General features: G+C 47.2%; 1 protein-coding gene across 1 annotated transcript in view; it reads left to right on the top strand.

The window, feature by feature from the left end:
• Nucleotides 1-21,862, top strand: part of LOC145346403 (uncharacterized) — a 122,126-nt gene that overhangs the window by 7,236 nt on the left and 93,028 nt on the right. Inside the window, exons 2-7 of the mRNA XM_080193556.1 lie at nucleotides 1,680-1,782; nucleotides 8,342-8,565; nucleotides 11,951-12,082; nucleotides 15,347-15,502; nucleotides 16,368-16,512; nucleotides 19,661-19,812. Of these exons, the coding sequence (XP_080049682.1) occupies nucleotides 1,680-1,782; nucleotides 8,342-8,565; nucleotides 11,951-12,082; nucleotides 15,347-15,502; nucleotides 16,368-16,512; nucleotides 19,661-19,812 (912 nt within the window). The remainder of the gene's footprint in view (nucleotides 1-1,679; nucleotides 1,783-8,341; nucleotides 8,566-11,950; nucleotides 12,083-15,346; nucleotides 15,503-16,367; nucleotides 16,513-19,660; nucleotides 19,813-21,862) is intronic.

The following is a 21,862-nucleotide window of genomic DNA, read 5'->3' as shown; positions in this document are numbered from 1 at the left end:
TAGTGGCAGTGTGTACCATCTGCAGGATGCACTGCAGCAACTCACCAAGGCTCCTTAGGCAGCACCTTCCAAACCCAAGACTATCTAGAAGGAAAAGGGTAGCAGATACATGGGAACACTACCACCAGGAGGTTCCCCGTCAAGTCACTCACCATCTGACTTGGAAACATATCGGTCACTCCTTCACTGTCGCTGGGTCAAAATCCTGGAACTCCCTCCCTATTAGCACTGTGCCTCAGTGATTCAAGAAGGCAGCTCACCTTCACCTTCTCGAGGGGCAATTAGGAATGGGCAACAAATGCTGGGCCGAGCCAGCAATGCCCATGTCCCTTAAATGAATCATGAAAAGAATATACAGGAATATAAAGGAACCACGCATTCAAATGAATGGACCACACACACAAGATAAATTTAGAGGGAACATTGGCATTGACCCAAATATTTGAGAGAGCTTAAGGTCTTTAAAATAATAAGAGCTTGTGCCATTTGACCCATCAGATCACCACATGAGCGTTTCACTGAGTGACATTTCTACATTGTACTAGTCCCATGTTCTTGTACTAGAATCATAGAACCCTACTGTGCAAAAAGAGGCCCTTTGGCCCATCGAGTCTGCACCAACCACAATCCCACCAGGCCCTACCTCCATATCCTCTACACATTTCCCCGCTAATCCCTCTAACCTATGCATCCCAGGACACCAAGGGGCAATTTTAGCATGGCCAATCAACCTAACCCACACATCTTTGGACTGTGGGAGGAAACCAGAGCATCCAGAGGAAACCCACGCAGACACGGGGAGAATGTGTAAACTCCACACAGACAGTGACCCGAGCCGGGAATCGAACCCAGGTCCCTGGAGCTGTGAAGCAGCAGTGCTAACCACTGTGCCACCGTGCCGCCCCACTAGTCCCATGTCACTGCACTAGTCCCACGTTATTTAAATTTTAAGCTGGCAATTTGCTCCCTATTTAAAAATACCAACTCAAAATTATGAAGCAAAATACTATGAATGCTGGAAATTTTAACTAAAAACATAAAATGTGGGAAATCTCTGGAGAGAAAGATGGCAAGTTAATGTTAGTTGGAGAGAGAGATGGCGGGCGCGATCTTACTTGCTGTTTACGCCACACACTCGCTGCAGCGAGGAGAATCTGCTGTCCTTACCCGGTCTGGCCTACATGTGACTCCAGAGCCACAGCCAATGTGGTCGACTCTCAACTGCCCTCGGGCAAGTAGGGATGGGCAATAAATGCTCAGTCAGTTAACACCCATGTCCCATGAATGAATAAGAGAATTTTAAAAAGTGTTAGGAAGAGAGAGCGAGAGATAGAGTTAATGTTAGGTGGAGAGAGAGATAGAAAGCTAGTTATCGTTGGAGAGAGAGAGAGAGAGTTAATGTTAGGCAGAGAGGTAAACGAGATGAGGAAGGGAGTGCCTCACACTGAGGCCTTGGCAGCTGAAGGCCAATAAGGGAGTGACTGAGATTAAATCATATAAATATTGACTTTCCTTAATATTTAAACTTTCTCCATTTCACAATCTCGACCTCAGATTGCCAAAGGTGCTGTCAGATGGTGACTTTGCGATTATTTCACAGTCATTGTATATTTTGTAATTCAAAATGTAATTGTTTATCAAAAGTCTACACCTCGTATATATGTATCTATCCATTCCAGGTGTATTCTCAGACTGGGCAATGCTGTGAAAAAAGATTTGCGAAAAAGAGATTTGATGCAGTGATTCCACAACAGGTCCCCAAAGGGGTAACAATCCTTACAGGTAAGGCATGGCTGTGATAACTACATGGTAATTAAAAAAGATTCGCATTTATATAACGCCTTTGATGACCAGTGGATGCTCCAAAGTGCTTCAGAGAAGTACGCTTCTGAAACATGGAACATAGAACAGTACAGGCCCTCCGGCCCTCAATGTTGTGCCGAGCTATGTCCAAACCCAAGATCAAGCTATCCCACTCCCTATCATTCTGGTGTACTCCATGTGCCTATCCAATAACCGCTTGAAAGTTCCTAAAGTGTCCGACTCCACTATCACAGCAGGCAGTGCATTCCACACCCCAACCACTCTCTCAGTGAAGAACCTACCTCGGATATCCCTCCTATATCTCCCACCATGAACCTTATAGTTATGCCCCCGAGTAACAGCTACATCCACCCAAGGAAATAGTCTCTGCACATCCACTCTATCAATCCCCCTCATCATCTTATAAACCTCTATTAAGTTGCTTCTCATCCTCCTCCGCTCTAAAGAGAAAAGCCCCAGTTCCCTCAACCTTTCCTCATAAGACCTACCCTCCAAACCAGGCAACATCCTGGTAAATCTCCTCTGCACTCTCTCCAATGCTTCCACATCCTTCTTATAGTGAGGTGACCAGAACTGCACACAATATTCCAAATGTGGTCTCACTAAGGTCCGGTATAGTTGCAGCATAACCCCATGGCTCTTAAACTCAAAGCCCCTGTTAATAAACGCTAACACGTTATAAGCCTTCTTTATGGCTCTATCCACTAGAGTGGCAGCCTTCAGAGATCTGTGATACAAACCCCAAGATCGGTCTGTTCCTCCACTGAAACGTGGTCATTGTTATGATGTCAGAAATGCTCCCCTGACAGGGCAGCACTCCCTCCGTACTACCTTGGAGCACAATCTTGGTTTTTGTGCTCAGATCTGTGGGGTGAGAATTGTACCCACGACCTTCTGGTTCGGAGGGAAGGACCCGCCAGTATGAGGCACGGTCAGACACACACTGCTGCCCCTTCGGTTTAAAGGATAACTGAGCCAGCCATGGCCCTTTGTTGGGGTATGATTGAACTGCTACTTTAAATGTATCTCTTTGTTAGACTGAAATCGTTCTGGTCATAGAATCATAGAACATAGAACATTACAGGCCCTTCGGCCCTCGATGTTGCGCCGACCAGTGGAACCAATCTAATGACCCTCTAACCTAAACTATTCCAATGTTATCCGTATGCCTATCCACTGACCATTTGAACGCCCTTAAAGTTGGCGAGTCCACAACTGCTGCAGGCAGGGCATTCCACGACCTTACTACCCTCTGAGTAAAGATCCTACCTCTCACATCCGTCCTATAATTACCACCCCTTAATTTAAAGCTATGTCCCCTCGTGTTAGCCATCACCATCCGAGGTAAAAGGCTCTCACTATCCACCCTATCCAATCCTTTGATCATCTTGTATGCCTCAATCAGGTCACCTCGTAACCTTCTTCTCTCCATTGAAAATAACCTCAAGTCCCTCAGCCTTTCCTCATAAGACCTTCCCACCATACCAGGCAACATCCTGGTAAACCTCCTCTGCACCCTTTCCAATGCCTCCACATCTTTCTTATAATGCGGCGACCAGAACTGTACGCAATACTCCAAGTGCGGCCGCACCAGAGTTTTGTACAGTTGTAACATGATCTCACGGCTCCGAAATTCAATCCCTCTACCAATAAAAACTAACACACCGTACGCCTTCTTAACAACCTTATCAACCTGGGTGCCAACTTTCAGGGAGCTATGCACATGTACACCGAGATCTCTCTGCTCGTCAACACTACCAAGAGTCCTTCCATTAGCCCTATATTCTGTACTCCTGTTACTCTTACCAAAGTGAATCACCTCACACTTTTCCGTATTAAACTCCATCTGCCACCTCTCGGCCCAGCTCTGCAGCTTATCTATGTCCCTCTGCAAACTGTAACAGCCATCCTCACTGTCTACAACTCCTCCAACTTTGGTGTCATCAACAAATTTACTAATCCATCCTTCTACACCCTCATCTAGGTCACTTATAAAAATAACAAACAGCGGTGGCCCCAAAACAGATCCTTGAGGTGCACCACTTGTAACTGAACTCCAGGTTGAATATTTCCCATCAACTACCACCCTCTGTCTTCTATCAGCTAGCCAATTCCTGATCCAAATGGCTAAATCACCCTCAATCCCATGCATCTGCATTTTCTGCAATAGCCTACCATGGGGAACCTTATCAAACGCTTTGCTAAAATCCATATACACCACGTCAACTGCCTTACCCTTATCCATCTCTTTGGTCACCTTTTCAAAAAACTCGATAAGGTTTGTGAGGCACGACCTACCCTTCACAAAACCGTGTTGACTATCCCTAATCAATTTATTTCCCTCTAGATGATTATAAATCCTATCCCTTATAATTCTTTCCAAAACTTTGCCCACAACAGAAGTAAGGCTCACTGGTCTATAATTCCCAGGATGGTCTCTACTCCCCTTCTTGAACAAGGGGACAACATTTGCTATCCTCCGGTCTTCCGGCACTATACCTGAAGCCAATGACGACGTGAAGATCAAAGCCAAAGGCTCTGCAATCTCCTCCCTAGCCTCCCAGAGAATCCTAGGGTAAATCCCATCCGGCCCAGGGGACTTATCTATTTTCACACTCTCAAGAATTGCCAACACCTCCTCCTTATGTACCTCAATCCCATCTAGTCTACTACCTGGTATCGTAGTATTCTCCTCGACTACACTGACTTTTTCCTGCGTGAATACTGACAAAAAATACTCATTCAGTGCCTCTCCTATCTCTTCAGGCTCCATGCACAACTTCCCACTGCTGTCTCTGACTGGCCCTAATCTTGCCCTAACCAATCTTTTATTCTTGACATACCTGTAGAACCCTACAGTGCAGAGAGAGGCCCTTCGGCCCATCAAGTCTGCACCAAACACAATCCCACCCAGGCCTATCCCCATATCCCTACATATTATACCCACTAATCCCTCTAACCTACGCATCCCTGGACACTAAGGGGCAATTTCTTAACACGGCCAATCAACCTAACCCGCCCAGTCTTTGGTCTGTGGGAGGAAACTGGAGCACCCAGAGGAAACCCACACAGACACGAGGAGAATGTGCAAACTCCACACAGACAGTGACCCGAGCCAGGAATCAAACCCAGGACCCTGGAGCTGTGAAGCAGCAGTGCTAACCCACTGTGCTACCGCGCTGCCCACACTTGGGAAGGATGTGAGTGAGGGTCCGTGAAAGGGTCAAGAGGAGACATAACAGAGACAAATGTTCCTGGGATAAGGGATATTAGCCTGGAGGTTAGGGTGGAGAAGCAAGGATTGTCCTCAAAGAACAAAGAACAGTACAGCACAGGAACAGGCCCTTCAGCCAACCAAGTCTGTGCCGACACAGATCCTTCTCTAATCTAATATTTTCTTGCCTCTACATGGTCCATATCCCCCTATTCCCAGCCTATTCATTTATGTATCCAGATGCCTCTCGAACATTGTCATAGCACGACATAGAATCCCTCATAGAATCCCTACAGCGCAGAAGGAGGCCATTCGGCCCATTGAGTCTGCACCGACCACAATCCCACTCAGGCCTTATTCCCGCAACTCCACATACTTACCCTGCTAATGCCCCTGCCACTAAGGAGCAATTTAGCATGGCCAATACACCTAACCCGCACATCTTTGTGGGAGGAAACCAGAGCACCTGTAGAAAACTCATGCAGACAGAGGGAGAATGTGCAGACTGTTTAAAAAAGGTGGCAGACAAAAGGCAGATAATTACAGGCCAGTTAGCTTAATGTCCATACTTGGGAAAATGCTAGAATCCATCATTAAAGAAGAAATAGCAGGATACCTAGAAAAGAACAGTTCAATCAAGCAGACGCAGCACCGATTTGTTAAGGGGAAGTCGTGTTTGACGAATTTATTGGATTTTTATGAAGATGTGACTAGTGTGGTAGACAGAGGGGAACCGGTGGGTATGGTGTTTTTAGATTTCCAGAAGGCGTTTGATAAGGTGCCTCACAAAAGGTTGCTACAGAAGGTTAGGGTGCACGGAGTTGGGGGTAAGGTGTTAGCGTGGATAAAGGATTGGCTGTCTAATAGGAAGCAGAGAGTTGGTATCAGTGGGTGCTATTCTGGTTGGCGGTTGGTGACTAGTGGAGTGCCGCAGGGATCGGTGCTGGGGCCTCAACTGTTTACCATTTACATAAACGATCTGGAGGAGGGGGCTGAGTGTAGGGTAACAAAATTTTCTGATGACACAAAGACGAGTGGAAAAGCGAATTGCGTGGAGGGTGCGGAAAGTCTGCAGAGGGATCTGGATAGGCTAAGCGAGTGGGCGAGGACCTGGCAGATGGAGTATAACGTTAGCAAATGTGAGGTTATCCACTTTGGAAGAAATAATAGTAGGATGGAATATTATTTAAATGGTGAAAAGTTGCAGCATGCTACGGTGCAGAGGGACCTGGGGATCCTTGTGCATGAGTCGCAAAAACCCAGTCTGCAGGTGCAGCAGGTGATCAAGACGGCAAATGGGATGTTGGCCTTTATAGCGAGGGGGATAGAATATAAAAGCAGGGAGGCCTTGCTGCAACTGTACAGGGTACTGGTGAGGCCGCAGCTGGAGTACTGTGTGCAGTTTTGGTTCCCTTATTTGCGGAAGGATATATTGGCCTTGGAGGGAGTGCAGAGAAGGTTCACCAGGCTGATACCGGAGATGAAGGGGTTAGCTTATGAAGAGAGATTGAATCGACTGGGTCTCTACTCATTGGAGTTTAGAAGGCTGAGGGGGGATCTTATAGAGACTTACAAGATAATGAAGGGGCTAGATAGGGTAGAGGTAGAGAGATTCTTCCCGCTTAGAAAGGACAGCAGGACTAGAGGACACAGCCTCAAAATAAGGGGGGGCAGTTTAGATCAGAGTTGAGGAGGAACTTCTTCACTCAAAGGGTGGTGAATCTCTGGAATTCTCTGCCCATTGAAGTGGTGGAGGCTGCCTCGCTAAATATATTTAAGTCACAGGTAGATACATTTCTGATCGATAACAGAATTAAGGGTTATGGGGAGAGGGCGGGTAACTGGAACTGATCCACTTCAGATCAGCCATGATCTTATTGAATGGTGGGGCAGGCTCGAAGGGCTAGATGGCCGACTCCTGTTCCTATTTCTTATGTTCTTACTCCACACAGACAGTGACCTGAGGCCGGAATCGAACCCAGGTCCCTGGTGCTGTGAGGCAGCAGTGCTGCCCCCCAGTGGTGCTTCCAGGCATTCACCACCTTCTGTAAGAGGAACGTACCCCTTACATCTGTTTCAAACTTTCCCCTCTCACTTTCAGCCTGAGCCATCAACCCCGGGGGAAAGACTCTTGACTATCCACCCTATCCAAGCCTGTCATAGTCTTATAGACCCCTATCAGGTACCCCCCTCATCCTCCAATACTCCAATGGAAACAATCCTTGGAGGAATGGAGGTTTTGGGGGGGGGGGAGGGATTTGATGGAGGTGTACAAGATTGTGACAGGCTTGTCTAAGATAGACAAAGAAAAGGTGATCCCGTTGGCTGACGGTACAAAGCCTGGGGGAGCCGTATATTTAAAGGGGAGGGGGTGACTTTTCACCCATGCACCCGACCTGGCCAGGTAGTAAGTACCCTAGCACCGTCCCCTGGCACAGCTCCCGGGCATGCATTTAAAAAGCATTTAGATAGTTACGTGGGTCTAGAGGGATATGGGCCAAATGCGGGCAATTGGGGTTAGCTTAGGGGTTTTTAAAAAAAAGGACAGCATGGACAAGTTGGGCCGAAGGGCCTGCTTCCATGCTGTAAACCTCTACGTGGTGAGGGGAGGAGTTCGAATTTTTGCTACCAAAGACCAGGCAGCCTTTAAAAAAGATGCCCCGATCCCGGGGTTCCTGGCATTGCCAGCTTCTTCCTGCCTCGGGTCACCAGCGGGATCGCCAGCCCTCCAAGCCTGCACCGACCATGCTGCCCGACTTAACCAAAACCCCCTACCCTTCTGGGGACCATATCCGTCCAGTCCCATCCTATTCATGCATTTGTCAAAACGCCCCTTAAAAGTCATTATCGTATCTGCTTCCACTACCTCCCCCTGGCAATGAGTTCCAGGCACCCACCACCCTCTGTGTAAAAATTCTGCCTCGTACATCCCCTTTAAACCTTGCCCCTCGCACCTTAAACCTGTGCCCCCCTAGTAATTGACTCTTCCACCCTGGGAAAAAGCTTCTGACTATCCACTCTGTCCATGACCCTCATAATCTTGTAGACTTCTATCAGGTCTCCCCTCAACCTCTGTCGCTCCAGTGAGAACAAACCAAGTTTCTCCAACCTCTCCTCATAGCTAATGCCCTCCATACCAGGCAACATCCTGGGTAAACCTTTTCTGTACTTCTCTCCAAAACCTCCACATCCTTCTGGTAGCGTGCTGAGCAGAATTGAACACTATATTCCAAGTGCGGCCTAACTAAGGTTCTATAAAGTTCATTCCTTGGCTTGTCCATGGATATATGTTTTTAATTCCAGTGAAATTTCACGGCTGCCATTTGGGAAAACGCATTAAGCTGAGCACCGATGATGCAAATTTTAAAGTCAGATCAGATGGTTTGTTGTACGCTCTCCGTGCCCTGAACATTGACAGAAAATATCAGTTCAAAGTTACCGCAGAGGATCAGAAAACACACGAGCGTTGGTCAGCGACTGTCCATTTAACCCCAGAGGCCAAAGATATAACAAATAAACCAAATGAGGTAAGAAATTCTCTTTTAATTTTTTTATTCATTCATGGGACATGGGCATCGCTGGCTGGGCCAGCATTTATTGCCCATCCCCAGTTGCCCTTGGAGGGCAGTTGAGAGTCAACCACATTGCTGTGGCTCTGGAGTCACATGTAGGCCAGACCGGGTAAGGATGGCAGATTTCCTTCCCTAAAGGGACATGAGTGAACCAGATGGGTTTTTCCAACAATCAACAATGGTTTCATGGTCATCAGTAGACCACAAGACATAGGAATTAGGCCACTCGGCCCATTGAGTCTGCTCTGCTGTTGTTGGTAAAATAATACCTCTGAGATTGTTAGTGAGTCAAAATACAGTGACTTTTATTTCAAAACTCTGGCGTTTATTCTAGAGTTTTGGGAGAAACTGGTTCCAACCAGGACTACCAGACTTCTCATAGAACACAAACACAAGTGGGCATTTATACGTTATGAGCTCCAGCAGCAATCACGATTCAAACTTCCAATTCTGCCCAGACCTCCAGGTCTTCCTTCCCTGGTCGTGATTCAGGAACCACAGTCGTGCAGTCATGACACAGGCTTAATCCGGTCACGATTCAAAACCCTTCTGCAGCAGTACCGGCATCCCTGTCTTTCAATTATGTAGATTTTTAATTCCAGATATTTTTTATTGAATTCAAATTCCACCATCTGCTGCGGCGGGATTCGAACCCGGGTCCCCCAGAACATTCGCTGAGTTTCTCAATTAACAGTCGAGCAGATAATACCCGCTAGGCCATTGCCTCCTTCGATGAAACCTATCTGAGAGTTAGACGGTGGTGTTTAATAATTTTTATAGCTCAAAATGTTGAACCCGAGGTACAACTGGTGGATTGACCCAAACAGACACCGGACTGTGGCGACTTGAGGAATTTCACAGTAACTTCATTGCCGTGTTAATGTATGCCTTACTTGCGACTAGTAAATAAACTTTACATTTGTAATTACACCTGGGATGAGCAATTCCATTGTCCTCCTGTCTCACTCCCCCCCACCTTTTCTCCTGGAAAGGTCTCCCCCTTTTGTATTGGCCTACACATGATGGGTAAATGATTTCTTATTCTGTTATGTTCAGCAGCAGATGGGAAGAATGAAAAGGCTTGACTTGATCTCCTGGTGGTGTTCAGTTCTTTGGACTTAATTTTGAAGCAATTAATTTTTTTGCGCGGGATGTGTTGGCACAGTGGTTAGCGCTGCTGCCTCGCAGCACCAGGGACCCGGGTTCGATTCCAGCCTCGGCTGACAGCCTGCATGGAGTATGTCTGCATGGGTTTCCTCTGGGTGCTCCAGTTTCGTCCCTCACTCCAAAGGTGGGAGATGAGAAGTGACTTTTAACATTTAAGAGAAACTTGGACGGATGTGAGGGGTGTGGAGGGATATGGTCCAAGTGCAGGTCAGTGGGACTAGGCAAAAAATGGTTCAGCACAGACAAGAAGGGCCAAAAGGCCTGTTTCTGAGCTGTAAGTTTCTATGGTTCTATGTGCAGGTTAGGTGGATTGGGATATGGTGCAGGAAAGTGGAGTTGGGAAGAAGACACAGGGAAAATGTACAGACTCCAGACAGACCTGAGGCTGGAATTGAACCCAGCTCCCTGGTCCTGTGAGGCAGCAATGCTAACCACAGTGCCACCCATTATCAGTAGACCTTTCCAGACCTCCCATAGTGTAATTAATCTCTGTCTGGTTATGTTGAAGGCCTTGAGCCCAGTTACAGCACCAAACGTGGCCATTCAGCCCCTTGTGACTGCACTCTGACTGAGCCACCCCCCCCCCCAATTGCAAATCCCCTACCTTCTCCCCGTAACCCTGCACATTCTTCCTTTTCAGATATTAATCCAATACTCTCAGGGAAGTCTTCGTTGAACCTGCCTCCACCACATACTTGGGCAGGACAATCCAAATCTTAACCACCTGCAGTGGTTGGGTCACTGTTGCTTCTTTAGCCAACTGCCTTCAATCTGTGGCCTCTGGTCCTCCACCCTTCCACCAATAGGAATATTTTCTCCCTATCTACTCTGTCCGGACCTCCTCATGATTTTGATCAAATCCCCTCTCAACCTTCTTTTCCCCAAGCAAAACAATTCCGACATCTCCAGTCGCTCCACAGAAACAAACTTCCGCGTCGTTGGAACACTGCTCATCGCTGAGTAGATGAGGTTCTTCAACATGGGACACAGGGTGAATTATTCTGCAGGGGGAGGCGATGGCCTAGTGGTATTATCGCTAGACTATTATTCTGCCAACTCAGCTAATGATCTGGGGACCCAGGTTCAAATCCTGCCACAGCAGATGGTGGAATTTGAATTCAATAAAAAATATTAGGAATTAAGAATCTACTGATGACCATGAAACCATTGCCAATTGTCAGAAAAACCCATCCTTTGGGGAAAGAAATCTGCCGTCCTTACCTGGTCTGGCCTACATGTGACTTCAGAGCCACAGCAATGTGGTCGACTCTTAACTGCCCTCCAAGGGCAACTAGGGATGGGCAATAAATGCTGGCCAGCCAGCAACACCCATGTCCCACAAATGAATTGAGGAAAAAGTTTATATATTAGTGTCAGGCTTACATTAACAGCACAATGAAGTTACTGTGAAAATCCCTTAGTCGCCACACTCCGGCGCCTGTTCGGGTACACTGAGTGAGAATTTAGCGAAGCCAATCCATCTTTCAGACTGTGGGAGGAAACCTGAGCACCCAGAGGAAACCCACGCAGACATGGGGAGAATGTGTAGAATCCACACAGACAGTGACCCAAGACCAGGAATTGAACCCAGGTCACTGGTGCTCTGAGGCAGCAGCACTAACCACTGTGCCACCTTCTGTGTTAGGTAATTCTCGAACACGAGTTCAATTCCCAGCTTGGGTCACTGTCTGTGCAGACCCTGCACATTCTCCCCGTGTCTGCGTGGGTTTCCTCCCACAGCCTGAAAGTTGTGCTGGCTAGGTGCATTGGGCCGTGCTAAATTCTCCCTCAGTGTACCCGAACAGGCGACCGGGGTATTTTCACAGTAACTTCATTGCAGTGTTAACGTCAGCCGACTCGCGACACTAGTAAATAAACTTTAGCGTAGAAGCAAGTCATCCTCGACCCGAAGAGATTGTCTCAGGGGAAGAAGAGGGGCTTTCTCAGTGAAATGGGTTCACAACGAGCAACACAGGCCCTGGACCTGGATCACTCAGGATACCTAAGCGACCCGTCGTCTTGTCCAAATGTCACTGCTGGGACTGGCCCTTGAACCCAGAGAATGTCGGCATTCGCGGTGAGCTCTTTCAAAGAGTGGACATGAGTGGGACAGGCCTCTCCTGCGCTGTGAACATTTACCATTCCTCTAACATGCCTTCCGACTGTTTTGCAGGTTATCAAGGGGAAATGTCCCGTCATCTATTTTCCAGCTGCCCACAAGCCAAAGCGCCAGAAGAGAGAGTGGATCATCCCACCAGTTGCTGTCTGGGAAAATCAGTGGCCCATCACCAATCCAATCGCTATCGTAAGTGACACTTACAGTCTTAACGTAGAAACCACAGTGGAAGACACTGGCGCCCAATGTTAACTCACCCAGTTAAAATCAGTCCAATTATTCTCAAACGTCACTCATGGGCAGAAGGATAAAATGTTGAAGTAAGACACGGAGTAAAATGTTAAGGGGAGAAACTGAAATCCATCTGGTTTGAGTACAACAGCAAAAAGGTGGTGGCTTGGAAATGTGTACATTCTCCCCGTGTCCACGTGGGTTTCCTCCAGGTGCTCCGGTTTCCTCCCACATTCCAGACATATGTAGGTTAGATTGATTGGCCATGCTAAATTGCCCTTAGTGTCCTGGGGCGTGTATGTTGGAGGGATTAGCAGGTTAAGTGCATGGGTGGGATTGTGGTCGGTGCAGGCTTGATGGGTCAAATGGCCTCTTTCTGCACTGTTAGGATTCTCTGATTCTATACTGGTTGGTCCAGTATTGACTGGAGGTTAGAATCCTACAGTGCAGAAAGAGGCCCTTCGGCCCATCGAGTCTGCACCAAACACAATCCCACCCAGTCCCTACCCCCATATCCCTACATATTATACCCACTAATCCCTCTATAACCTGCGCTACCCTGGACACTAAGGGGAACTTCTTAGCATGGCCAATCAACCTAACCCGCACATCTTTGGACTGTGGGAGGAAACCGGAGCACCCAGAGGAAACCCACGCAGACACGAGGAGAATGTGCAAACTCCACACAGACAGTGACCCAAGCCAGGAATCGAACCCAGGACCCTGGAGCTGTGAAGCAGCAGTGCTAACCACTGTGCTACTGTGCTGGTGGACAAGAAGAGAAATCCGCAAACTTCTGTGAAATGAGGCCTATCGTTACTGAGGTAGGGATCTCAGGTCAGCAGGCCCACCAAGAGCCCTATTAGAGATGATTTTCAATGGGGGGTGGCGAGGTAGGACAGAAGCAGATTATAATTGGCCACAGGGGCTAGCGGGTGCTGAGGAAGGCTGGTTAGAAGCACCACCACAGTGCTCCATGACCGCGTCCCAGTCACTTTAGAAGCTGTGAGGGCCTCTGGCCTTCAGCTCTCACATTCCCACCCATGCCCCTCGTTCCCCCTCCCCCATGTCAGCTCAGGCCTCTCCCCATGACACCTCCATAGCCACTAGCCCCACCTCCAACCATGGACAGACCTCAGGGGCTCGATTTAAATAAAGTGTCCTGCCTCTCCATGGCTCAATATCCACCAGCTCTGGACACTTTGAGCAGGTTGGAAATATTTAACTCTAACCCCCTCCCACCCATCATGGGAGCTGTCGGCTAATGTGGAGGTCTTTGCGTCCCAAATGGTGTCCCACACTTGGAATACTGTGTGCAGTTCTGGTCACCCTATTATAGAAAGGATATTAATAAACTAGAAAGAGTGCAGAAAAGATTTACTAGGATGCCACCGGGACTTGATGGTTTGAGTTCTAAGGAGAGGCTGGATAGACTGGTACTTTTTTCTCTGAAGCGCAGGAGTTAGGGTTAGGGTTAGGGTGATCTTATAGAGGTCTGTAAAATAATGAGGGGCATAGATCAGCAAAATAGTCAACACCTTTTCCCAAAGGTAGAGGAGTCTAAAACTAGAGGGCATAGGTTTAAGGTGAGAGGGGAGAGATACAAAAGTGTCCAGAGGGAGCAATGTTTTCACTCAGAGGGGAGTGACTGGAACAAGCTGCCAGGGTTACTTGTAGAAGCAGGTACAATTTTGTCTTTTAAAAAGTATTTAGACAGTTCCATGGATAAGGCGGGTATAGAGGGATGTGGGTCAAATGCAGGCAATTGGAACGAGCTTAGTGGTAAAAACTGGGTGGCATGGACAAATTGGGCCGAAGGACCTGTTTCCGTGCTATAAACCTCTGTGACTCTAAATTCCGGGCACACTGCTTTAAGAAAGATGGCAACATCCTGGGAGGAGATCCTGTGGTGCAGTGGGTAGTGCCCCTAACTCTGCCCAAAAGCTCTGGATATAAGTTCCATACCAGGAGTGGACAGCCAAGGAAGGTGCATTCATATCGTGGTGGTAATCACGGCAGACAGTAAGAGTGAGAGATATTCTCGGTCAATCATGTGATGGGAAGAACGTTGGAGTATCCATCATTATTATCCATTGTCTAGACTACGACATACCAAGAAAGGTGTGTGTTCCCACTGGATTCCCTGAGACAACGCTAACACACATCCTGGGAGCATAGATCTACTCATCAAGGCTGCTGCCCTTCAGTTTTATGGAGGGACAGAAGGAGATGGGGATTGTTCTCCTTTGACCAGAAAAGATCAGAAATGGGGGGGAGGGGGGTTAAAGGCGAAATACTATGGGTGCTGGAATCTGAAACAAAAACACAAAATGCTGGAGAAACCTCAGCAGGTCTGACAGCATCTGTGGGGAGAGAATAGAGCCAACGTTTCAAGTCTGGATGACCCTTCGTCAGAGCCGTGACAAAGGGTCAACCTGACTCGAAACATTGGCAACACAGGTGCTGTCAGACATAAGAACATAAGAAATAGGAGCAGGAGTAGGCCATCTAGCCCTTAGAGCCTGCCCCGCCATTCAATAAGATCATGGCTGATCTGTCGTGGCTCAGTTCCACTTTCCCGCTCTCTCCCCATAACCCTTAATTCCCTTGCCTACCAAAAACCTATCTACCCACGTCTTAAATATATTTAGCGAGGCAGCCTCCACCACTTCAACGGGCAGAGAATTCCAGAGATTCACCACCCTTTGAGTGAAGAAGTTCCTCCTCAACTCCGTTCTAAACCACCCACCCCTTATCTTGAGGCTGCGCCCTCTGTCCTTTCTGAGCGGGAAGAACCTCTCCACCTCTACCCTACACATCCCTTTCATCATCTTATACAGACCCGACGAGGTCAAGGGGAGATGTGACAAGAGTTTCCACTTGACAGGGGCAAGCCAGCAGCCAGGGGACGCAGATTAAGATCATCGCAGAGAAGAGAGGAGAGTTTTTGTGGTGAATTGTTGCAATCTGGAAGGCGCTTGCCTGTAGGGATGCCGGCAGCAGGTTCAATAGAAAGTTTCAAAGGGTGAATGAGTGCGTGTGGGGTGTGGGACAAAGGGGAAAGGTTCCTCAAAGGGCCAGCATAGACATAATGGGCCAAAAAGGTCTATTGTACCCTGTAAGCTTCAAGATAAGGCAAGGACTCACAGAACTGCACCTTGTAAATAGTCACTCTGTCTTGTTCCGTGAATATTGAATATCTTTTGTTGTTTCTTTCTCTAGATCAGATCAGATAAGGAAGATTCTGAGAAAGTGTACTATAGCATCGCAGGGCCTGGAGCGGACAGCGCGCCAATCCGTTTGTTCGTAATCGATAGCAAAACTGGTGAACTCAATATTACCGGAAAAGTGGATCGCGAAAGGAATCCCCATTTTACTGTAAGTTTATCAGTTATACTGCACGATTAAAGTTTATTTATTCGTGTCACAAGTCAGCTTACGTAACACTGCAATGAAGTTACTGTGAAAATCTCCTAGTCCCCACAGTCCGGCACCTGTTCGGGTACACTGAGGGAGAATTTAGCGTGGCCAATGCGCCTAACCAGCACGTTTTTAGGGAGGAAACCCACACAGACACGGGGAGAATGTGCAGACTCCACACAGACAGTGACCCAAGCCGGGAATTGAACCCAGGTCCCTGGCGCTGTGAGGCAGCAGTGCTAACCACTGCACTACTGTGCCACCTCTGGCAAGGTGACACCTTCCATTAGAATGGGATGTCCCAGTGTGCATTCCTTAGAATCCCTACAGTGCAGAAGGAGGTCGTTCGGCCCATCAAGTCTGCACCGACTGCAAATCCCAGCCAGGCCCTATCTCCATAACTCCATGCATTTACCCTGGCTAGTCCTCTGATACTAAGGGGCAATTTAGCATGGCCAAACCACCTCACCTGCATCTCTTTGGACTGTGAGGGGAAACCGGAGCACCCGGAGGAAACCCGTGCAGACACAGGGAGAACGTGCAAACTCCACACACATAGACGCCCACGCATTAATTGAATCCAGGTCCCTGGCACTGAGGCAGCAGTGCTAACCACTGCGCCACCATGCCACCAATTTCTGCCAATTAAGTTATTTTTTTGTAAGATGGGAAACATTTCAGCCTGTCTGTGCACAGCAAAATCCCACAGAGTTCAGGGTAACAGATGCCAGCTTTCCCTTTTTGAGATGCTGCACGAGAGAGAAATGTTTTTGTGTTTGTATCTGTTCAGTGATATTACTGAGTCTATTCACCTCGATTTCAGCTGATCGGCAAAGCCACAAACAGCCTGAATAACGAAGTTGAGAAGCGTCTATCACTCAACATTGAGGTTCTGGACGAGAACGACAATGCTCCAGTATTCACGCAACGAGTATTTGAGGGAGAGGTTGAGGAATTGGCTCCACTTGGTAAGGACAGACTTGCTTTCTTGAAGTTAACACTCCAGAGTAAATTCACCCATCCTGCAAAGAATGTACTGATTCTTAAACACCCGAATGGATCTTTGCTGTTTCCCCGTCATCAGGACGGTTGGGTGACCAGGAACGGAAAGTCCAGCTGAAGAAAGGACTTGGGGCGCCACAGGAGTCTCTCGTCATGAGATTCCCGCCTATGTTTGTTAGGGCGATCTGAGTCAAACTGATGTCAAGAACAGTGCAATAACTGCTGTGTATTGTCTGGAAAGCGCTGCCCGGGAAGATGTAGAACATAGAACATAGAACACTACAGCACAAACAGGCCCTTCGGCCCACGAGTTGCGCCGATCACATCAACACCTACCAACCTATAGACCTATCTATAACCCCCAATCCCATTAAACCCCATATACTCATCCAGAAGTCTTTTAAAAGACCCCAGCGAGTTCGCCTCCACCACCACTGACGGCAGCCGATTCCATTCACTCACCACCCTCTGAGTGAAAAACTTACCCCTAACATCACTTCTGTACTTTCCTCCCCGCACCTTAAACCTGTGTCCTCTCGTAGCGACCATTTCAACCCGGGGAAATAGCCACTGAGAGTCCACCCTATCTATTCCTCTCAACATTTTATAAACCTCTATCAGGTCGCCTCTCAACCTACGTCTCTCCAGGGAAAAGAGACCCAGTTCCCTCAACCTAACTTCATAAGGCATGCCTCCCAGTCCAGGCAACATCCTTGTAAATCTCCTCTGTACCCTTTCAATAGCTTCTACGTCTTTCCTATAGTGAGGCGACCAGAACTGCGCACAGTACTCCAAATGAGGCCTGACAAGGGTCTTATCTTTGGACATTAAGGGTCTCAAAAAAGATACAAAAGTCTGAGGTCACACACCAACTGACTTAAGAACAGCTCCTTCCCTGCTGCCATCAGGCTTTTGAATGTACTTACCATGCATTAAGTTGATCTTTCTCTCCATCCTGTAAGACTACATTCTGCACTCTCTCTCCTTTCCTTCTCTATGCTTTGTCTGTATAGCGCGCAAGAAACAATGCTTTTCACTGTAGATCAACACATATGACAATAATAAATCAAATCAAACTTTTTTTTTAAAAATGCTTTAAAAAGTACCCGGATGGGCACTTGGCACATTATAACATTCAGAGCTTTGGGTCAAGCACTGGTAAACAGGATTAGGTGGGAGGTCAGGTGTTTCTCACATGCTGGTGTAGACTTGATAGACCAAAGGGCCTCTTCTGCACTGTATGGTTCTATTTGTAGTATTTATAGTGATTTCTAACCTGAGTGGAGTACTTTAAGATAATGCATGCTGTTGGTGCAGTTAACCGTACAGTATAAGATTGCAGCCTGCAGTTTTAGTATCTCCTGAATCATAGAATCCCTACAGTACAGAAGAGACCATTCTACCCAACGAGCCTGCACCAACTCTCTGACAGAGTGCCTAACCCAGGCCCTCTCCCCTGCCCTATCCCTGTAACTCCACCCATTTAGCATGGCCAAACCACCTCACTTGCACATCTTTGGACATTAAGGGGCAACTTAGCATGGCCAATCCACCTAACATGCACATCTTTGGATGTTAAGGGGTGATTTAGCATGGCCAATCCACCTAACCTGCACATCTTTGGATGTTAAGGTGTGATTTAGCATGGCCAATCCACCTAACCTGCACATCTTTGGACATTAAGGGGCACTTTAGCACCTTATCATAGCCAATCAACCTAACTTGCAAATCTTTAGACACTAAGGGCAATATGCCATGGCCAATTATCTAACCTGCCCGTGTTTGGACTGTGGGAGGAAACCAGAGCACCCAGAGGAAACCCACACAGATGCAGGGAGAACATGCAAGCTCCATACAGTCACCCAAGGCTGGAATTGAACCTGGATCCCTGGCATTATGAGGCAGCAGTGCTAACCACTCTGCTACCATGCTGCCCTAAGCGATAGGTTCAGAGCTAAGAATTGATTTTTGATTTGATTTATTATTGTCTCATGTACTGGGATACAATGACAAGTATTGCTTCTTGCACTACATGAAACATACCAGATATAGAGAAGGAAAGGAAAGGGTGCAGAATGTTGTGTGATGGTCATAGCTAGGGTGTAGAGGAAGATCAACTTAGTGTGAGCTAGGTCCATTCAAAAGTCTGACAGCAGCAGGAAAGAAGCTGTTCTTGAGTCGGTTGATACGTGACCTCAGACTTTTGTATCTTTTTCCTGAAGGAAGAAGGTGGAAGAGAGAATGTCCGGGGTGTGTGAGGTCCTTAATAATGCTGGCAACTTTGCCGAGGCAGCGGGAAGTGTAGACAGAGTCAATGGATGGGAGGCTGGTTTGCGTGATGGATTGGGCTTTTGTAGTTTCTTGCGGTCTTGGGCAGAGCAGGAGCCCATACCAAGCTATGATACAACCAGAAAGAATGTCTTCTATGGTGCATCTGTAAATGTTGTATCATGTTTAAGTGTTTCAATTGGTAAAAGTTACACTCATTCATTTGTCTTAAACTGTATTGTTAAATAAAATTTATTTTGATAAAAGCTTCCTAGTGGAACTATAGAATCAGATCTGGAGTGAAACACATTACGGTCACACTAATGCAAAATAAAAGAATAGTTAGGCTAACTTCGTCATATAACTCAGTTTCTGATCTGGTCTTTGCAGGTTTATGGGATGTTTTACCACCATAAAGTTGTGATATGTTGTTTTGCAGTTTGATTTGATTTATTATTGTCAAATGTATTGTCACATTGTCACGACACTTTTCACTGTATACACCCGACAATAAATCAAATCAAATCAAAATTTATTAGTACATAGTAAAAAGTATTGTTTCTTGCATGCTATACAGACAAAGCATACCGTTCATAGAGAAGGAAAGGAGAGAGTGCAGAATGTAGTGTTACAGTCATAGCTAGGGTGTAGAGAAAGATCAAATTAATGCAAGGTAGGTCCATTCAAAAGTCTGACAGCAGCAGGGAAGCAGCTGTTCTTGAGTCGGTTGGGACGTGATCTCAGATGTCTGTACTTCCCAAAGCACGCTGAAAGATTTTTAATCAGAAAACAAACTTTGCCAATTAGCCAAAAGAACATTTATAATTTTCACATTATTTGTCCTAGGCACCTTTGTGTTGAAGGTAAATGCTACAGATGCAGACATTGGTGAAAATGCACAAATTGCCTACAGAATTCCATCGAAGGAACATCAACACTTGTTTTCCGTTAGATCAAGTGGAGAAATCCAAATATTCGGGACAAACTTAGACAGAGAGGTTTGTGCCAATCCTTTATTTCCTGAAATGTATCTAAATGTACAGCTCCATAAACCATCCTCATAGAATCATAGGGCGGCACGGTGGCACAGTGGGTTAGCACTGCTGCCTCACAGCGCCAAGGACCCAGGTTCAATCCCCGGCTTGGACCTCTGTCTGTGTGGAGTTTGCACGTTCTCCCCGTGTCTGCGTGGGTTCCCTCCGGGTGCTCTGGTTTCCTCCCACACTCCAAAGCTGTGTGGGTTAGGTTGATTGGCCATGTTAAATTGTCCCTCGTGTCAGGGGAAATTAGTGGGGTAAATGTGTGAGGCTACGGTGGGTTTGTGGTCGGTACAGATTCAGTGGGCCGAATGGCCTCCTTCTGTACAGCACAGAGACAGGCCTTTCAGCCCAAACTGGTCCATGCTGACCAAGATGCCCATCCAAACTAACTCCATTTGGGCCCATACCCCTCTGAACCTTGCCTATCCATGTATGTGTGCAAATAAATACCTTCGAGAATCATAGAATTTTAACAAGAGAGAATTCCTGTCGTATACTGTCATTTGGTGACTGTTAGTGGACGGTGAACTATGGGAAGAATGCACCAGAGTTTCCAACTGGCACTGACCACCAGGTAAGGTTTTCACTACCCACAGAATCCTGAGGTGAGTAACTCAGTTCCTGACTCCCCAAGGCCTGTCCGCCATTTACAAGTCAGGAGTGTGATGGAACACTCTCCGCTTGCCTGGATGGGCGCAGCTCCAACAACACCCGAGAAGTTCAACACCATCCAGGACAAAGCAGCCCACTTCATTCCTACCCCAACCACCACAGTAAACATTCACTCCCTCCACCACCGACTCTCAGTACCAGCAGCGTGTACTATCTACAAGATGCACTGCAGCGACTCACCAAGATTCCTTAGACAGCACCTTCCAAACCTACAACCTCTACCATCTGAGAGGACAAGGGCAGCAGATACATGGGAACACCACCCTCCAAAGGGTTCCCCTCCAAACCACTCACCATCCTGACTTGGAAATATATCGCCGTTCCTTCCCAGTCACTGGGTCAAATATTGGGACTCCTTCCCTAACAGCACTGTGACTAACGTACACCAAATGGAAGCAGTGGTTCAAGAAGGTGGCTCACCACCATCGTCTCATGGGCAATTAAGAATAGTCATGATGTGGGTATGCTGGCGTTCCGCACACATGAGGACGGTCTCAACAGGGATCTTGGGTTCATGTCGCACTATCTGTAACCCCCGTGACTTGCCTGGGTTTGCAAAACCTCACTTACTGTACTGTCTGGAGACAATACACATCTCTTTAACCTGTGATCAGTGCTCCTGCCACTCACATTATCAGCCACTTCAGGTCTTGAACAGCAGGTTGGGTGTAAGGATTCGCATTCTAAGCAGTAATCTCTAAACTGTCTGTGCTTTATATGCTCTGTCTGAGGCCAGAACTCTCCATTCACCTGACGAAGGGGCTAACCCCGAAAGCTTGTGAGTATATTATCAAATAAATAGGTTGGACTAAAACCTGGTGTTGTCAGACTTTTCACTGCAATTAAGAATAGAACATAGAACATTACAGCGCAGTACAGGCCCTTCGGCCCTCGATGTTGCGCCGACCAGTGGAACCAATCTAATGACCCTCTAACCTAAACTATTCCAATGTTATCCATATGTCTATCCACTGACCATTTGAACGCCCTTAAAGTTGGCGAGTCCACAACGGCTGCAGGCAGGGCATTCCACGCCCTTACTACCCTCTGAGTAAAGAACCTACCTCTGACATCCATCCTATAATTACCACCCCTCAATTTAAAGCAACGAAAGGGCAATAAATGCTGGCCTAGCCAGCGACACCCGCACACCGTAAAGAAAGACTTCATAAGTCTCCAGCCTTCTACAAATATCTATGGTCTGCTCGTGGGACATCCCCGTATGTTGCCCAACTTACAAATGAAGTGAAGAGATCAAGATGAGAGGCTGTAAATAAATTGCATCCCACCAGTCGTTGCCGACTCCTCTTGGAGCCTGGAGCTGTTATCACATGAC

The sequence above is a fragment of the Carcharhinus amblyrhynchos genome, chromosome 8 (assembly GCF_965287045.1).
Source record: "Carcharhinus amblyrhynchos chromosome 8, sCarAmb.v2.hapA, whole genome shotgun sequence".
Lineage (NCBI taxonomy): Eukaryota > Metazoa > Chordata > Chondrichthyes > Carcharhiniformes > Carcharhinidae > Carcharhinus > Carcharhinus amblyrhynchos.
This window is presented reverse-complemented; position numbering and strand designations above follow the sequence as displayed.